We start from the raw sequence: 19,598 nt of genomic DNA on the forward strand, positions 1-19,598 counted from the left end.
TTCATTTACCTTCTGCCCCCTCTACTAGAATGTAAGTTCCATGAGGGCAGGGTTTGCCTTCTGCACGGGGCTGTCCACAGGGCCTGGCACAGGGATATTTTATTGAATGAGTGAATGAAGGAATAAGAAGTCCAGCTGGGTGGAAAGCAGTCATTGACTGACGTGTCATTGAGGAGTGTCGAGGGGCCCTGAACACCCGGGATTTTCTGTAGGGCGAACATATATCCTGGTGTGTCTGGGATAGTCTTGGATTACATCTGTTGTAGATCAGTTAATACCTGTTTGTTATTTTTAGAACGCCCTTCCATCCTCCAGCTGTCCTAGTTTGGAAAATAAATTATACGGTCACCCTAGTAATCTACTGCAGCCTTGCTAAAATATGCAACAACTTTACCTAAGCCCGCTCTCCCTGGGGAGGCAGCTGAGGAGTGAAATGAGTGATGCCTCTGTGCCTCCCTCTCTGCTCAGCGTGACTGATTATCCAGCATGGGACAGTGACAGAGTGACTTTGTGTTTCTAAGTGTCTCCGTGTGGATCCAGACCCTGCAATGAGAGGGCTCCGGGTCTAGACCCACACCCGCCCCCGGGCGGGTTGGCAAGCCCTTTGTAATTTAGAGGAAATACTGCCCCTTCCCTTGCAGGAACCCTGGGAGGCCACACGCTTCTTGGCCCTCCACTCCCCAGAGCTCAATATGGAGGAGACTAACTCTGCTTGTTCAGCGAAAAAAAGAAGTCAGGGAGGTTCAGAGCAAAGCATTAGGGAACTTTTGTGGGTTTGAGAGAATGAACTAAAGATGCCCAGGATGGGGATAGGAAGGGAAGGAGGGTGGGTGGCCTTGCAGGCAAGAAGCACCCTGAGGACAGATGCAGAAGCCAAAATCAGTGCAGCCGGCAGGGCTCTGAGTGGGACGGCAGGTGCTGCAGGTAGCAGGAGAGGGTGCTCATGGAGAGGGTCGGGTTGTATAGACAGTTTGTAGCAGGAAGGTGTGGGTAGCAGAATACTCCTCTACTGCCCCCTCCCCATAAGATACACGTGGATTGATAGCAATCGAAATCTGGCTGGACCTGGAATAGTCAAAATAAAATAAGACTATTGTTAAGTGAACGTAAGTCGAAGTTGTTCTGCAGGCCCAGTGAACTCCAGAGGGATAGGAATGAGCGCCTTCTCTCCAAGGAGGTGGAGGGAAATGGTAGCGCCTTGTGATCTGGAGTAATTTAAAACAAATGAAGGGGTGGACCTGGGACCCAGAAATAGGGGAAATAGGAGAAATGCCTAGGTTTCTGTCGCCCCAGAAGCTCCTGGTCCTCTCCAGCCTCTCCCCACACAGTGGCTTAGATGACTTCTGTGACTTTGGACAGAACACTTAACACACTGCGTTGCGACTTTTGGTCCCCCTGCCTGGTTGATGGCGCCTTTAAAACCCGTCTCATCTGCTTCTGTGTCCCTGGCCTCCCCTACCAAGCCTGGCACATAGTAGGTACTCAAGAAGTATTTGTGGGATGTGTGGTTAAAGCCACAGACTGATAGCTGTCAAAAGCTACCAGTTACTCTGTCCTCCTGGGCCGCCCTAAGGTGATGAATGAAACTGCTGCAATTACTTTCCTGAGTAGCCTTCATGCCCATAGCTCTCCGCTATGTTGTTCCAGCCTCCAAACGGCTGACTGAACATATGTGCTAATGCAAGGATGCTATGGATGAGGGAGGCTGGAACAAAGCAGGAGGTGGCCAGGAGCAAGGGCTCAGAGCAATGCAGGGACCCCTCCAGGCTCCCCACCAGGCCCCAGCTGCCAGCTCTGGCTGCTCCGAGCCTTCTTACTCTTTTCCTTCCTGCTGGTTGCCGTTTCCTGGCTTTCCTTTCCTTTATAAACCTGATCCCAGTTGATCTCCCAGAGCCTGTTTCCCCTCAAGACTCATGACTGAGTTGATCCCATCTCTCCCATTTCCTCTTTCACCCCTGACCCCTAACCTCAGCCACAGTGCACTTACTTACTTGTTTGTATTTATTTACATGTATTGTTAATTCTATAGGGAAGCAGTCACAGGGCAGCAGATGGGCTAGGACAGGGTTGATGGCACAGGAGCTGGGTGCCTTATAGTTTTCACCCAGGGACCTTAATTTAGGTCATCTCGCTCCCGTTCTAGATTTCATCCAAAGTCCAGTGGGCTCCCCTCCCCACCCCCTACTCCTTCCCCCCAACGCCACCAGCCCATCCCCTGCTCTAAGAATGGAGCTCATCAAACTTTTACCCTCCTGCATACCTGTTTCCTCTACTGACAGCCACTAGGACGGTTCTTTTCCCTGAGGCAGTGTGGCTAGGGTTCAAGATCATGGGCTTTGTGTCAGATGGACTCCACCCCGTAAATACCTCTTACTTACACACACTGTGAAATGTCTTTGAGCCTCAGTTTCCCTCTCTGGAATAGAAAGATAATAATAATCATGCCCTCATCGCCCCCCCCCCCCCCCCCCGCTCAGGGCTATTGTGAAAATGGAATGAGATAAATTATGTTATACATTCAGCAAAGCACAAAGGAAACAATGAGAACTGGTTTTGTACCAAAATCTAGGCCTAAAGAAGCAGTGATGGCTTCATGAAAGGTCTGAACAGTGTCCACAGACACAGGTATGCCCAACCACCCCATGTTCCTCCAGGCTAAATACCTCTTCTAAGATCAACACTGAGGACAGTAGTTTGTCTGAAGATATTTGTCCCGCAAGGACTAGGAAAAACTCAAGGGCAGGGTCTGTGTCTTATTTACTTTTCTATCCCCAGTGACCAGCACAGGTCCCACTTCCTTCCCAGGTCTGTTTCCTCCCAAATAGGAGCCCTGACCTGATACCCGGTTGTTGGATGGAAAGTGTTCACAGAGCCCCGGTTGCAGCCAGCAAACCTTGTAGACCTCTGTGGATCAGGCTTTGTGCTGGGCTCCAGGGCTGTGAAAAGGAATGAGACAGCCCTGCCCTCAAGAGGTTTAGAACCTAGAACGAGGCACAGAGAGTCGCTGTAATGGTTGCACTGCAGGAATGCTTTCATAGAGCCGAGCACAGAAAAGTGTTCTGAAGCCGAGAGGAGGAAGGGATTCATTCTGAGCAATAGACAGGGCAGGTTTACCGAGACCTTGGGCCTGGACTGTGAAGCATCCATTAGGAGTCACAGCTTTGGGAATGTTGTGGGGCACAGTTGTCACGCTCAGAAATTGGTTTGCAGAAGTAGGATGAGGTTGGAGTTAAGAGGGCATTGACAGACAACTGGGTAAAGGCACTTGGACAGCAAACCCATCTGTCCTAGACTTTCCCGTGGGAGAAGGTAATAGCAGAGGAGACTGGGTATGTGCTTTTGGGGATCTGGGGATATGGTCTAAAGCAGCCCAGCATGCTTGGAATTTCCTTAAAGGCTTCTGTTTTGTCCTAAAAACACATGTGAATTTTGTATCTTACAGCATAATATAGACATGTTTATTTAATGTAAAAATGCTTTGCCTGCCTAAACTCTAAGTAAAACCAGTGCCGGAAGATGCCCTATAAACATCTCAGAGCTTTGCATATGTCTTGGCATATCAACAGCACATTGGACTGGGTTGGAGACCTTGGTTACAGACCCTAAAGGTTCTGGGATGAGATGTGGCATCAGGAAGGCAGGTGCAGTGGATGGAGTTCTGAGCTGTCGGTGGCACTCGTGGTTCCAGGGGACAGTTGCTGCCTCGGGAGGAACAGAGTTGAGTTATTGGCTTTAAGTTCCAAAGGCAGTTGTTACAGCTCAGCAGAGACAATGTCTTTAGAAGTCAAGGTTTTTGATTTGTTGGAAAATTCTTTTGGAATACAGAAGGCCAGTACCCGAAGAAAGCCTGGCAGAAAGCTGACACTAGACGTTCAAAGAGCCAAGCCACCCAGTCTGCAAACCAGATAAAAAGATGGTGAATGGGCAAGCATATGTTAGGCTGTGGCAGGGCCCTGAGAAGGAGCCTTCTGCCCTGCTAGGAGATGGAGAGTGCCAGACAGAACTACCAGAATCTTGGGGAGTCCAAGACGTAGAGAGATTTTTGCTCGCTTCTGGAGTTCGGCACAATCCAGGAGTATGTGTCATGCCACAGTGGAGTAGGGGCACAAGAGATGGCACAAGGGGCCAGGTCAGAGGGGGCCCAGGGACAGGCTTGCATCTTCCTAAGCTCCAGACAAGGATGTTGGAAATCAAAGTGGAATCTAGCATTAAGACCAGACATCTTGAGTTTCCACAGTGGCCCAGTGGGTTAAGAACTGGACTAGTATCCATGAAGATGTGGCCTTGCTCAGTAGATTAAGGATCCAGCATTGCTGTGAGCTTCTGCATAGATCAAAGAAGCGGCTTGGATCCTGAGTTGCTATGGCTGTGATGTAGTCTGGAAGCTGCAGCTCTGATTCGACCCCTAGCCTGGGACCTCCCCATATGCCTTGGGTACAGCCCAAAAAAGACAAAAAATCAAAATAATAATTTAAAAAAAGACCAGATATCTAACAAAGACTAACCAGACACCTAAGCCCATCCCCATGACACATGATCTCCTTCTCAACCTCAGACCTGAGATACATCCAGGAGTGATGGAAGAACAGAGAAAACACTGTATTTAACTGAATGGAAACCTGAAATGTAAACATAAAGACATGTCTACGTTTTTGGCCATCGGGTGGAAATGGGAGTTTGAGGTAGTAGTTATGTACATTTATAGAAAAATTAAGTTGTTGGAGTTCCCGTCATGGCACAGAGGAAATGAATCCAACTAGGAACCATGAGGTTGCAGGTTCAATCCCTGGCCTTGCTCAGTGGGTTAATGATCCAGCGTTGCCGTGAGCTGTGGTGTAGCTTGCAGAGGAGGCTCGGATATGGCATTGCTGTGGCTGTGGTGTGGGCTGGTAGCTGTAGCTCCAATTCGATCCCTAGCCTGGGAACCTCCATATATTGCAGGTGCAGCCTTAAAAAGACAAAAAGTTGTAAAAAGAAGAAAAAGAAGAAGAAGAAAGAAAGAAAAACTAAGTTGTCTTATTTTTGCAGAGCAGTTGGCCTGGGAAATTCCTCCCCCATCCTAAACAGAGGTTTGATCTGACAGCTGAGCTCACGATGGATGGAGAGGGGAGACAGGGGAAGCAGGCTCCCAGGAAGATGGAAAGGAGTGGCAGGAGGCTTCCCTCCCCTCTGCACTTGGGGACTGGATGTTCCCTGGCACAGAGAAGAGAACTGAGCAGATGAAGGGGGAAAATAAACAGCGGAAGCCATCCTGCCCAAACCCCACGTGCTTCAGAAGATGCTAGGCTTCTATCCACCAGCTGATGTTGACTAGCCTCTGTGTAGTTGTCCTTTAGAACAAGAGGGGCTATTAATCAGCCCTGATGTCCAAGAGGGGGCGGACTGGGAGAGGCTGTGCAAATCACCATGAGAGCCAGGGCTTCGGCTCCCATCCCAGCCACAGACTCGAGTGCCAGTTTAATGCAGTGGCCCATTTCTGCCATGCCTGGGACCCAAGCAGACATCACTTGGAGAGGCTAAAAGGCTTCCTGGTCCCGCGAAAGTCCACGTGACCCCCTCCAAGCCAGGGCAGAAGTGCTAGCCTGGTACCAGCTGAGCCACTGCTTGGTCTCTCTGACACATTAGCCCTCAGACTCACGGAATATAACTCGCTGCTCAAGAGACTCTCCTTCTGTGGCAGAAGAACAGGACCAGCGTGACCCGAAAGATCTCTTCCTTTAAGTCTTTCGTGGAGGCCAGGAGTGGAGCCGCAGGACCACGTTTTTCCCTGTGTCTCCAGTTGAACAAAGAGCGGTCCTTTTAATGTGCTTTCCAAAACAGCTCCTGGGGGACCTCTCTTTTCGTGGTTGGAATTGTTGGCTTCCACGTGTGCCTAAGGGAAGGAGAAGATGGAGCAGGTGGAGAGGGATGGAGGTGACAGGAACTATGGCAGGAGTGGGATTTGTCCTTTTCTCAGAGACCTCTGAAACTGAGAGTGACATTAATTAGAATGTACCAGACAATGTGCCGTGCCTCACGCAATCCTCTTCTACTTTGTTATCCTATTAAAACGTGAGAAATTTCAAAGAGAAGGAGCTCAGGCTACCTCGCTTTTAATCCATTATGATGCCCCAGCATCACTGCCAAATTCCAGAGAAGAAGCCTAACATGGGGGTGATGCCACTGATCTGAGTCTGTTGCCAGGTCCTCCTTGGCTCTGATGGGAACCATAACGTTACCCCTTCACTCCATCTCCTGCCGGTGTCTTTCCCTGCCTGTAGCTCAGGGACCGGCGACCTTCATCCCCAGCTTGCGAAACGAAATGGCAGATCATGTGGAAGACTGGAGAACTACAAAAAGAAGCAGGCTCCGTTCCAAGCGCTTTCCATGTCTTCTGCCTTGTCTTTTCGAAAACACTTATTTTATTTATTTTCACACTCAACTCCTATAAAAAGAACTATCGCTAGCCACTCATAGATGCCGGCCTCCCAATTCAAGAGGATTGAATTACCGAAGGCTTTGCAGAACAATGGCTAGACAAAAAGGGAGTTGGTGAATTCCAAGGAAATTAAATACTTTTATCTTGAAAAAACGCAAGCTCACCATCAGGCTTCAAAGGAACAGAAATACACCACCGGGCTGTGAAAGTCAGGGTCCCCTTTCAAGGATGGAAAAGAGGCCAGTGGCTTTGACTCACAAAATCCTTAGAGAGCAGGAAGGTTGCTGCCTGGCACGGTGGGAATGAAAGTGTGAGACATCTTAGCAAGAGAGGGGGCGAGTGATGGGGAGGGGGAGGTAGGGGGGATTCTGGGGACATTTTCCTCTCTCTTTCTTCTGTGAGGGCCCAGCTCTATTACTCTGGTTCTCTGGTTTCTCTGGAGAGAGCCAAGACTAGAAACCCGAATATGGGAATGTAGATAGTGTCTCGAAGTGATGCTTGCAGAGGAAGCCTCTTTCTAATCAAATCAGATTGATTGCTGAGAGGCGGAGAAACTCTGGGGCGGGGGGGGGGGGGTGCCAGAAAGCATGGAGGAGCTCAGGAGGAGGAGCAAACCGTGACCCAGGGTGTCCGCATCAAAGGAAGTCAGCAATTCTAAAGACCACAGCCCCACTTGGTCTGGAAAGGGAGCCAAGATTAAGTCAATAAATCATTGATTCAAACATTTGATGTGAGGTTCCCAAGGAAAGAAGGGAATTTTATGAGTGGAACAAATAGGCCATATATAGGACCCTCGTCCCTGGTCCCTCCGGGCGGAGAGTAGTCCCAGGGATGAATTCAGACATCAGGGAGCCAAGGTGAGGTCTGTAATCACGCCCTTGCCGCATAAGGGACCATGAGGACCCGAGTTCTGGGAAGAGGCAGTGTGGAGTAGGGGAAAAGGACTCAGGCTCTGGCTTCTGCTTGGCTCTGGCACTTTCCCTTGCCAGCCAGGGGGCCCTGGGCAAGTTACCTGACCCCAGGACCTTGGTTTCCTTGTCAGCAGCATGGAGGTAAAAGTAGTGTCAGTTTCACAGGGCAACTCTTAGGATTGAATTAAAATATTTAGCCTGGTGAGCTTGCTCATAGTAAACATTCATAAAGGTCAGCTGTATTTTTATAAACATAAGCTGGGCAGTCAGATTTATCTAGGTTTCACATCTTAGCTCGGAAGACTTGAGCAAATTCCTGAATTTCTGCTTCTTTAACTGTAAAATGCTGACAGTGGCCCTTCTTTGCAGTATTTTTTAATTTTTTTTTTTTAGTTTAAGTATAACTGATTTACAAGTTTGTATCAATTCCTGCTGTACAACAGAGTGACCCCCATCATATATATATATATCTTTTTTTTCTCATATTATCTTCCATCATGTTCTGTCACAAGAGATTGGATATAGTTCCCTGTGCTGCACAGTAGGACCTCATTGCTGATGCATCCTAAAAGTAATAGTTTGCATCTATTAACCCACCTTTATAGTAGTTTTAGTGATACTTGAAGGAGATAGAAAATATTTTCAAAGAGATGCTTGAGTTTTGCTTGAGCTCATATTTTGTTAAATTGAAAAGTGCCTCTCCCATAACTTGTGTTTTGATAAATTGCAAATTCCATCAGATGCTCTCCCCTCCCTCTTTTTTTTTTTTTTTTTTTTGGTCTTTTTGTCTTTTTAGAGCCATACCCACGGCATATGGAGGTTCCCAGGCTAGGGGTCCAATCCGAACTGTAGCCGCCAGCCTACGCCAAAGCCACAGCACCGCAGAATCCAAGCCGCATTTGTGACCTACACCACAGCTCACGGCAATGCTGGATCCTTGACCCACTGAGCAAGGCCAGGGATCGAACTGGTGTCCTCATGGATGTTAGTCGGGTTTGTTAACCACTGAGCCAGGATGGGAACTCCTCTCTCCCACTTATATTCTGTGTCCCTTTGCCCAGGCTTCTTCTATCGCTGTCTCCAGAACCTGCTAGATCTAGTCAACAGGTGTCGCAGTGAACACAGGAAGAAATGGCAGACTCAGTATTCCGCAGTCCTCTGCAGAGCACACACACAACAATTCGCTTTATATTTTTTGGGACGGTCATACAGATCAGCTTACACATTGGCACCTGAAGTTACTATTTACAACACATAAGTCCACAGAGGTGGGACCATTTAATGTATTCGGATGGATGTAGGTGACAGTGGCTCTGAATTAATAAGTGCTTGAAAGTCATATTGGTCAAAGAATCCATGTTCTTGTTGAATGTTTTCCATGGGGAAGATGGGACAGAGCTTCAGCACCTAGCATAGTGCTCAGTTGACAGAAGCTCCTCTAGGAAAATGTATTGACCGATGTCAAAGACTAAAGGCACTGTCCCTTGATGGATTGTGGTACCAGACTCTCCTCTCTCTGCACCTGCCCTATGGCTCCTGTGGCCTCTGCTTCTTGGCTTCCCAGGCTCCTCTTCAAAAGGAGCTTCCTGCATCTCCTTTGCAAATTTCCCAGGATTACCTGGAGATATGCACAGGGTCTAAGGCCTGAGACCTGTGTGCCCCTGAATCCAAGAAGTGATGATTTGCCGATCATAACTGAAGACAGAGCAGGTGGTGAGTGGGTAGAGATTCAGATCTATTCAGAGATGCCCCCTTCCTTCCAGGTTGCTGTTCCCTTCCATAGTTCTAGACTCAAAGATGGTTCTTCATTTGCATTTGTCAACTCTCCTTTGTATTTGTGAGCAACCTGTGAGTGACACCCAGGTTAGCCTTTAATCAATCAGGGGTTTGTGGGGAGTGTTTGATTCCATTTTGGTGAATGCAGTCTTATTGCAGGGGCATAGCTGGAGTGCAGAGACTCAAGTGTCAGGAGACAAATCTCAGTTTGAACACCGTCTGTCTGGATGGCTTCTCTGTGGTCCCCAAAGAAGAAGGGAAGGGAGGGCTGGAGGAGATGACCCCCTGCAGATGTGGAGGCATCTGTTGGTGCAGAGAGGGCCTCGGAGTCGGATTGGAGGGGGCCCACATCTGAGGCTCCTCTGAGTGATGGCTGGGAGCTGAAGAAGGCATTTGACTAATGACAGTGCTAAACGGAACTGCCGCTCCCTCCTTACTCCCGCTCCCCGCTCCATCTGTTTCTCAATTCCGACTTTGCCAGCAATCTATTCTTGCCTCCACTTTCCAATAAGTTCCTAAAGGCATGAGTGGTATACAAGCCTCGCTCCTGGGGGGAGCAGAGGGCGGGGGTCTGCTCAGCCTGGAGTCAGCTCACTGGAGCCGGCACCACGATTAACATGCTGGCCCTGAAATGCGAGAAGCTGGGAAAGAGTGGCTGTGGGAAAGAGAGGCTATGTTTCCGTGACTCATGGTTTCTACCAGCATCCTGTTCAAACCTGATCTGTGGGCGATTAACCCAGCAGGGATCACCTGTCTGTTTATAACCCTTCCCATCCCCCCACCCCTGCCCAGGACCTCGTGCGGTCAGTCCATGGATGTGGATCATCCACATCATTTTCAGTCCCACAGTCTGGGCCACCTGCCTCTGCATCCTTGCTGGGAGCACTCGATGAGGGCTGGCACAGTTCACTATAACTTTAAACGACATTTAATTGGGAGGGAAGAAGACATATCACAGTATGGATCCAAAGCTTTTGATAATGCAAGCTTCTACCCTGGAATGGCCTTATCCTCCTTCTATTGGCTTTTTTTTTTTTTTTTTTGCCAAATCCACAGCATGTGGAAGTTCCTCAACCAGGGGTTGAACCTGTGCCACAGCAGCAACCTGATCTGCTGCACTGACAACACCCTGGTCCTTTACCCACTGCACCTCCAGGGAGCTCCTGTCAGCTCATTTTTTCAGTAAACATTTCTTGGGCTCTTATGATGGGTCCATGGCTGTGAGGTTACAGAGTTGAACAAGACATGAATCTTCCTTTCAAGGAAGTCTTCCTTTCAAGGGAAATCCAGATATATAACATTAAACTAATGTATTGTTGTATGCAGTATTGGCATGATACCCGATGTATCAGACAGAGAGCTTCTGATCAGAAAGGTCACTCGGGCAGCTGTGTGGATGGTAGAATGCAGGCAGACACAGCTATGGGCAGGGATGTCATTTTGGAGGCTGCTACCAAAGTTCAAGCAAAAGGTGGTGGGGCCTGAGCTTGGGAAGTGGTAGGAGGGATAGAGAGAAGGGTAAGAAAATTGAAATGAAACATGTTTAGGAGCTCGAATCAGCAGGACAGTGCATGGAGGAGAGGCAAGTGACCAAAGGCAGGGAAATGGGCGAATATGCCTCAGAGCAGGCAGAGGAGATTGGGAAGAGTGGAGGAGAGCAGAGAGCAATGGCTTCATAAAAAGCCAAGAAGGGGCTTGCTTGGCAATGTCAAGTGTTTCAAGAAGTCACTTAAGATCAGGACTGGAAAAAATTCCAATAGGTCAGAAACAAAATGTTCAGTGGTGACCTTGCTAAGTTTGGTTTTAGTGTGCAAGACAAAACTGCATGGGATAACAGTGAATTCAGGGAGTTTCCATTGTGGCTCAGCAGGTTAAGAAGGATGAAGGTTCGTAAGGTCCATAAGGATGAAGGTTCAATCCCTAGCCTCTTTCAGTGTGTTAAGGATCCTGCATTGCCACTGAGCTGTGGTGTATATTGCCTGGGGCTCCGATCTGGCATTGCTGTGGCTGTGGTGTCAGCCGGCAGCTGCAGCTTCAATTCAGTCCCTAGCCTGGGAAGCTCCATATGCCACAGGTGTGGCCCTAAAAAGAAAAAAAAAAAGTGAATTCAGAACAGAATCATTTTCTCCTTCAGGTACCTGCAGACAGACTACCCAGCACCTAAAAGCTTTTCAAGCGTCCAAATTTATGTTTAAGGTCTGAAAAAAAAAAAAAATACTAGCTTCGAAATGCAAAAAGAAAAGTGCAAAATTAAATTAAGACGTGTAATTAAATAGCTCCAAAATGTGACATTGTTTCAACTTCATTAATTTTTAAATTTAATATTCATAAAAAGTTCATTACATTTAGAAACAATGTTTTGGGGTTTGATGTTTCTCCTTTTGCAAACAGTCTCTTCTTGTCTGCACAATGACTGCAGAGAAATCACAGCCAATTATACATTAACTGTTTCTTGCCACTCCTTCACAACAGAAGCATAATTTTTGAAATGTGTTTAACGTAAGATGTGGGTGCGTTTCTTGTACTTGCTTTCATGGGAGATGGGGCTTCCAAATGTAAGCGTTCTCAGGGCTGTCTTAAAATAGTTCTGATACAGACAACTGTTTCAAAAAGCTTGGCCAGGGAAGGAAGGAAGGAGAGGGGTGTTCATGAGATAGAGCTGGAGGGGGAAGAAGGATTTTTTTATTTTTCTGTCAGAAGGGAAAGGGGTGTGTGTATGCGGTGTGTGTGCACGCGCGCGCGCGCACGTACGCATGCACTCAGAGAAAGAGCCAGTAGGGAGCAAAAGATGTGGAGGTTCTGGTAATGATTGAGGGTGGAAGGGAAGCACCAGAGTCCAGATGGCAGAACTGGACCTGAGGAGGGCAGAACTCCTCCTCTACAGAACACCGAGGGGTGAGTGGAGCCCTTCAAGGGATCCTAGTCTTTTTTCTATAGCACGCAGAGCTACCTGAAGGGGATAGGAAAGTCTTGCGGCAACTCCACAGTCTCTTGGGCCTCTGTTTACCTGAACAGGTGGGCATTCTTGGATCCCTTCACTAGGGATCCCTTTCTCCATAGGGGCCAGCTGGAGAAGCTAGTTTGGCCATGACACTGAGACGCACATCCCAGTACCTGGTTCTCACACCCCAAAGCTGTGGCTGGACACCCCATCTGTAGTGCATTCCCCCTTAAGAGTTCCTTTTATCTCCCTGATGTTCCTATGGTCAAAAACCTTCTGCTCAGGAGTTCCCCTTGTGCCTCAGAACCTGACAGTATCTGTGAGGATGTGGGTTTGGTCCCTGGCCGTGCTCAGTGGGTTAAGGACCTAGCCTTGCCTCAAGCTGTGGTGTAGGTCACAGATGTGGCTCAGATCCCGCATTATTGTGGCTGTGGCTCTGATTCGATTCCTAGCTTGGAAACTTCCATATGCTGCAGGTGCAGCCCTAAAAAGAAAAGAAAACAAATTTTTAAAAACTGCTGCCCAAATGGCCCCAGGTTGGAGGGGCAGGTGTTCAAATGAAGCCCAAGCACCTTCCTCCAGGAAAGTAGACATCGGCTCCAAACCCTTTATGCCTTCCCTTAGAACTGAGTGTTTAAGTCATCTCCTGTTTTTGATTATTTAAAATAGAGGCTCTTGTATTCACATAGGTACCCAAGAGTTGGCTGTGTGGAACCGCAGACCAGACTATATAATCCATCTGCTGCATTTGTTATGCAAGCCCTCAGCATCATTGCAGCAAATCATTAGTACAGGCAGCCACTGTACCACACTTTTATTTTTAAAAGGAAAAGCAACAGACATCCATTTGAGGCTTTGTGAGACAAAACCCAAGACATCTGGAAATGGCTAAGTAGGGCTATTTTTCCAGCTTTCCAAAGTGCAGAAAGCAGTGTCAGATTTCTCCTCCTGAACCATGGCTCATCTCCTAGTTTTGTATGAAGCTGGCTTTCCCTGACACCAGCATAGCTCCATGTTCCATGAAGGCACTGCTGAGTGGTTGAACAAACACTCAAATGTGCAAACATTCTGGAACAGCACAGGATGTAAGCTACCCTCTTGACATTTTCCTGGATAAAAGGTGCTTTTTTTTTTTTTTTCCCCACTGTACAGCAAGGGGATCAAGTTATCCTTACAGGTATACATTACAATTACATTTTTTCCCCACCCTTTGTTCTGTTGCAGCATGAGTATCTAGACAAAGTTCTCAATGCTATTCAGCAGGATCTCCTTGTAAATCTATTCTAAGTTGTGTCTGATAAGCCCAAGCTCCCGATCCCTCCCACTCCCTCCCCCTCCCATCAGGCAGCCACAAGTCTCTTCTCCAAGTCCATGATTTTCTTTTCTGAGGAGATGTTCATTTGTATTGGATATTAGATTCCAGTTATAAGTGATATCCTATGGTATTTGTCTTTGTCTTTCTGGCTCATTTCACTCAGTATGAGATTCTCTAGTCCCATCCATGTTGCTGCAAATGGCATTATGTCATTCTTTTTTATGGCTGAGTAGCATTCCATTGTGTATATATACCACATCTTCTGAATCCAATCATCTGTGGATGGACATTTGGATTGTTTCCATGTCCTGGCTATTGTGAATAGTGCTGCAATGAACATGTGGGTGCACGTGTCTCTTTTAAGTAGAGTTTTGTCCAGATAGATGCCCAAGAGTGGGATTGCGGGGTCATATGGAAGTTCTATGTATAGATTTCTAAGGTATCTCCAAACTGTTCTCCATAGTGGCTGTACCAGTTTCCATTCCCACCAACAGTGCAGGAGGGTTCCCTTTTCTCCACACCCCCTCCAGCACTTGTTATTTGTGGACTTATTGATGATGGCCATTCTGACTGGTGTGAGGTGATATCTCATGGTAGTTTTGATTTGCATTTCTCTTATAATCAGCGATGTTGAGCATTTTTTCATGTGTTGGTTGGCCATCTGTATATCTTCTTTGGAGAAATGTCTATTCAGGTCTTTTACCCATTTTTCCATTGATTGATTGGCTTTTTTGCTGTTGGGTTGTATAAGTTGTTTATATATTCTAGAGATTAAGCCCTTGTCCATTGCATCATTTGAAACTATTTTCTCCCATTCTCTAAGTTGTCTTTTTGTTTTCTTTTGGGTTTCCTTTGCTGTGCAAAAGCTTTTCAGTTTGATGAGGTCCCATGGGTTTATTTTTGCTCTAATCTCTATTGCTTCAGGAGACTGACCTGAGAAAATATTCATGATGTTAATGTCAGAGTGTTTTGCCTATGTTTTCTTCTAGGAGTTTGATGGTGTCCTGTCGTATATTTAAGTCTTTCAGCCATTTGGAGTTTATTTTTGTGCATGGTGTGAGGGTGTGTTCTAGTTTCATTGCTTTGCATGCAGCTGTCCAGGTTTCCCAGCAATGCTTGCTGAATAGACTTTCTTTTTCCCATTTTATGTTCTTGCCTCCCTTGTCAAAGATTAATTGACCATAGGTGTCAGGGTTTATTTCCGGATTCTCTATTCTGTTCCATTGGTCTGTCTGTCTGTTTTGATACCAGTACCACACTGTTTTGATGACTGTGGCTTTGTAGTATTTCTTGAAGTCTGGGAGAGTTATGGCTCCTGCTTGGTTTTTGTTTCTCAGGATTGCTTTGGCGATTCTGGGTCTTTTGTGGTTCCATATAAATGTTTGGATTGTTTGTTCTAGTTCTGTGAAAAATGTCATGGGTCATTCGATAGGGATTGCATTGAATCTGTAGATTGCTTTGGGTAGTCTGGCCATTTTTACAATATTGATTTTTCCCATCCAGGAACATGGAATATCTTTCCATTTCTTTACATCTTCTTTGATTTCTTTGATTAAAGTTTTATAGTTCTCGGCATATATGTCCTTTACCTCTTCGGTCAGGTGTATTCCGAGGTATTTGATTTTTTGAGGTGCAATTTTAAAAGGTATCGTATTTTTGTATTCCTTTTCTAATATTTCATTGCTGGTATACAGAAATGCGACTGACTTCTGAATGTTAATCTTATATCCTGCTACTTTGCTGAATTTATTAATCAGTTCAAGTAGTTTTTGGGCTGAGTCTTTCGGGTTTTCTCTGTATAGTATCATGTCATCTGCATACAGTGACAGTTTTATCTCTTCTCTTCCTATATGGATGCCTTTTATTTCTTTTGTTTGTCTGATTGGTGTGGCTAGGACTTCCAAAACTATGTTGAAGAGCAGTGGTGAGAGTGGGCATCCCTGTCTTGTTCCAGATTTGAGTGAGAAGGCTTTCAGTTTTTCCCCATTGAGTATTATATTTGCTGTGGGAAAAGGTGCTTTTTGATTTATGACTGTGGCCCCTTTGGAAGCAGGGTTTCATATGTTTATGACACTCCCTTAACGTATGGGTGTCTTTAGTACCAAAATAAGCATCCAATTACATAGCAAACTCAGTGTTTGACACTGTGGCAATGAAACAACCCTACAATTCTGCAGATATCTACTGAGTATATATTATATGCCAGGTATTGTACAAGGCAACAAGGTTACAACCAGAAACTAGACCTGACTTCAAGGAACCTGTACAATGCTCCCCACATTTTATGCCTGGCTAGAAAAGAATCACCTGTGAAGTGCATTTAAAAATACAGATGCCTGTGGAGTTTCCGCCATGGTGCAGTGGGTTAAGAATCTGACTGCAGCAGCCCTGGTTGCTGTAGAGGTGAGGATTTGGTCCCCAGTCTGGCATAGTGGGTTAAAGAATCCAAGGTTGCTGCAGCTGCAGCATAGGTTCTAGCTGCAGCTCAGATTCCGTCCTTAGTCCGGGAACTTCCATATGCCATGTGTGCAGCCATTAAAAAAAAAAAAAATGCAGATTCCAGGACCTCATATCCAGAGACACGGATTCACTAAGTCTAGGGTAAGGACTAGGAATCTTTTTTTTTTTTCCTTTAATTTTTGGCCACCTATGGAGTTCCTGGGCCAGGGATCAGATCCAAGCTGCAGCTATGGCAACATCTATCCTTAACCCACTGGGCTGGGCAGGGGGACTGAACCTGAATCCCAGCACTCCAGAGATGCCACTGATCCCACTGCGCCACAGCAGGAACTCTCTAGGAATCTGTATTTTTAATGAGCTTCCCAGAGTTTTCTGATGGCATCCAGGTTTGGGAACCACTGGTCTGGTGGGATAAAAAGCTTTCCTTTACAAGTAAGTATTTTAGTAACAAGTTGAGACTGATAAGTAAACATAATTTTTCCTATTCCTAGTTTGGTTAAAATAATTGCTTTCTATCAAGCAAACACAATATTAGGAAGACTGAATACACTTTTTGTGAAACTGCTAGAATTCACTGATATTTTGGTATCACATTTCTACACACTAGATCAAGTTTTGCCTGAGTCCTCTTGAAAACGACCACCCCTCCCACCCCAGACAGCCTTTGGAGGTTTCTCAGTCCCTCCCACGAGCATCTAGTTCTCCCTGCCTCCTCCACCCCAGATATGCTGCATTTTTTGTTTCAAAAGCATGTTTATATCTCTTCAAGGAATATGTGTGGAAAACATCTATAAGACTCAAGATCTGGTTGTTTTAAATAATGTTCGGCATTTATGATGGAATGATTGTGTGTCCCAGCTCTTTGACACTATTTTTCGTTCTCACTTTCTCGCAGGACTGGGCATGGAGAATATTGGTGGAATCTTTGTGGTTCTTATTTGTGGCTTAATCGTGGCCATTTTTATGGCTATGTTGGAGTTTTTGTGGACCCTCCGGCATTCTGAAGCGACTGAGGTAAACCTTCTAAGGGGTATGACCTATAGTGATGGCAGGTAGGGCAGAGTTCACAGGCTCATGCAGGGGCAAAAGTCACTTCAGACAGAGCCTGTGAAATCAATCCCATGGGAGGGTGGGGCGCCCACAGTTCCGAGGGCAGGCGATCCGGGTTCCAGCTTCATCCCTTACTAACTCTGCAGCCACAGAAAGCACACGTTAACCTCTCTGGGCTTCAGATTCCTGTTGGAAACAGCCCAGCAAATAACTATGTGAAAAATGTTTTATGAACAACAAAGTCTTACACGATGCTAAGATATAATAATACAAAGAAAAAGAGGTGAAAGTACCGGGTTACTAATGGACACGACAGCTTTGGTTCTTCCATCTTAAGTATGTTTTTGCCTTGCAGGTAAAGCTTAGGGATATCCCAGTTCACAAGAGCCAAAAATGACATCTTCCTCTTCAGGAATTTTGCATAAGTTTTATTCCCCACCTGTGGCCTAAAAACTGGGTTAATGTAAACTCCACAGAGATGGGAGAGTCTGAGAAGGAGGAAGATATTTTGTTTCATTCTACCTCCATTCTACCCCAGAAAAGGGGCACAGATCCTTACATGCTACTTGCATTATTTGGTTTTTAAAGCACATGGGCTGCTATCTCAATCTCCCAGCGCTGAATCATCCCCAAACCTCCCTCCCGAATCGACCCTGGAGAAACAGCTCCTAAACGTACATCACAGCACAGCACCCCTAGAAACCTATTGTGGTCCAGCCTCCATACAACACTGCCCACCATCTCTTCGTCTTTTGTGTTCAGTTTCTTCCCCATTTCCCAGTAGAACTTTTTTTTTTTTCTTTTTTTTGGTCTTTTTGTCTTTTAGGGCTGCACCCACGGCATGTGGAGGTTCCCGGGCTAGGGGTACAGTTAGAGCTGTAGCCACCGGCCTAGGCCAGAGCCACAGCAACAGAGGATCTGAGCCGTATCTGCAACCTACACCACAGCTTACGGCAACACGGATCCTTAACCCACTGAGCAAGGCCAGGGACCAAACCCTCGACCTCATGGTTGCTAGTCGGGTTTGTTAATCACTGAGCCGCAATGGGAACTCCCCCAGTAGAACTTCTAAGCCATCACCCACTCCTCACACCCCTTTGCTCCTTCATGCCTAGAGGATAATTTTATCTCCCCACCTCACCAAGAAATCAGGAATGACCAGCCCCAAAGTAAAACCCCCACTTAAAAATTCACCCACTGCGGGAGCCACCCCGGGGCTGTCACAGACATTTGGTCATCCCTCCATCCCTGCCTTGTTCCTATCTCTCCTCATCTTCTCTAGGATTGTCCTCTTTCTCCCTTTTATTTTTTTCTGCCTGTTCTTTCCCCCAAATCCAAAAATATGCTCATGCATATCCTTTTTTTTTTTTTTTTTTGTCTTTTTAGGGCCGCACCTGTGGCACATGGAGGTTCCCAGGCTAGAGGTCTAATGGGAGCTTTAGCTGCCGGCCTACACCGCAGCCACAGCAACACCAGATCCAAGTTGTGTCTGTGACCTACACCACAGCTCATGGCAACACCAGATCCTTAACCCACTGAGTGAGGCCAGGGATCAAACCCACAACCTCATGGTTCCTAGTCAGATTTGTTTCCGCTGCGCCACAAAGGGAACTCCTGTATCCTGTATTTTCAAATACTAGCCATATCACTTTTGCTTTTGCCCTCCCCACCCCTACACTGAACCCAGGTGACCTGACTGCCTCTGTCTCCAAGTCCTTACCTCCCATTCAGGGGCCTCACTCCGGGACATATGCTTCTCCCCAACCCTGCACTGAAAGGTCATTGCTAAGAGGTCTGACCCCTCCCAATGGATAAAACCAAAGAGAACCCTCTGGGCCTTTCTGGAGCTCAGTGTGGCCCTTGATGAAGTGGACAGTTCCTTCCAGAAGCTCTCTCCTCCCTTGCCTGCTCTAAGCTGTCTTGGTCCCCCCACCCCCAGCGTTACGAACTTTCTCCTTTGTCTGACTCCTTAAATGGTGATGCTCTTACCACTTCCTAAGACCTCATTGAGGTGTTCCTCTCCCCGTGAAAACTTCCCCAGGTCTGCCTTCTCCCCAAGACCAGAAAGTTCCTCATTCCTCTTCCTTGCCAGCACCCCTGGAACCAGAGCACAGAGCACTTACACACTGTGTGGCAATTAGTTATTATCTCAAGGTCTAGTATGGCTACTAGACCTTGTGTTGCCTGAAAGTAAGGACTGGATCTTTTGTGTCTGTATTTCCACTGCAAAGCAGTGTTTGAGACTTAGTTGACAGTCAATAACTATATGTCTTTATATTCTTGTCCCATATAATAGATTAGGCAGGTGGTGGTGCATCTGTTGTAATTATGTTACAGAAACCCAGAGAAGTTTTGAGACTTGCCATGAGTCTCTGCTGTTTAGTAACAACCGTGGCTTTAAAATCCAGGGCTGCAGTCCTAACTCAGGACATGTTCTGTTAGGGGTTTCGCCTTCTCTGTAGCTGCTTCAGGCAGAGGCTCTGTGGACATTGGGTTACTCTCCAAAGAGCTCACCCATGGTCTGGTTGCACCTTGAAAAATTCAGTGGGGAGGTCAAGCCCTCTCAACATCTATAAAGAAGAGAAAAAGCCATGTTAACTACTTGACTATCGTAGAACAACTGTTCTCTTGATAGAACGGAAGACTGGAAGAAAGAACATGAAAGAACAGAAAGCTTCCTTTCCCATCCTGCTGGGAGAAAACGTCCTTTCCAGCCCAGAGCAGAGT

General features: G+C 46.6%; 1 protein-coding gene across 2 annotated transcripts in view; it reads left to right on the forward strand.

Moving 5' to 3' along the window:
• GRIK4 (glutamate ionotropic receptor kainate type subunit 4) overlaps nucleotides 1-19,598 on the forward strand; it is a 455,817-nt gene that overhangs the window by 434,077 nt on the left and 2,142 nt on the right. For both annotated transcript variants that reach the window (XM_021062992.1, XM_021062991.1), the window contains one exon: nucleotides 16,717-16,835. In XM_021062992.1, coding sequence (XP_020918651.1) covers nucleotides 16,717-16,835 — 119 coding nt within the window. The remainder of the gene's footprint in view (nucleotides 1-16,716; nucleotides 16,836-19,598) is intronic.

The sequence above is a fragment of the Sus scrofa genome, chromosome 9, assembly GCF_000003025.6.
Source record: "Sus scrofa isolate TJ Tabasco breed Duroc chromosome 9, Sscrofa11.1, whole genome shotgun sequence".
In the NCBI taxonomy this organism is placed as follows: domain Eukaryota; kingdom Metazoa; phylum Chordata; class Mammalia; order Artiodactyla; family Suidae; genus Sus; species Sus scrofa.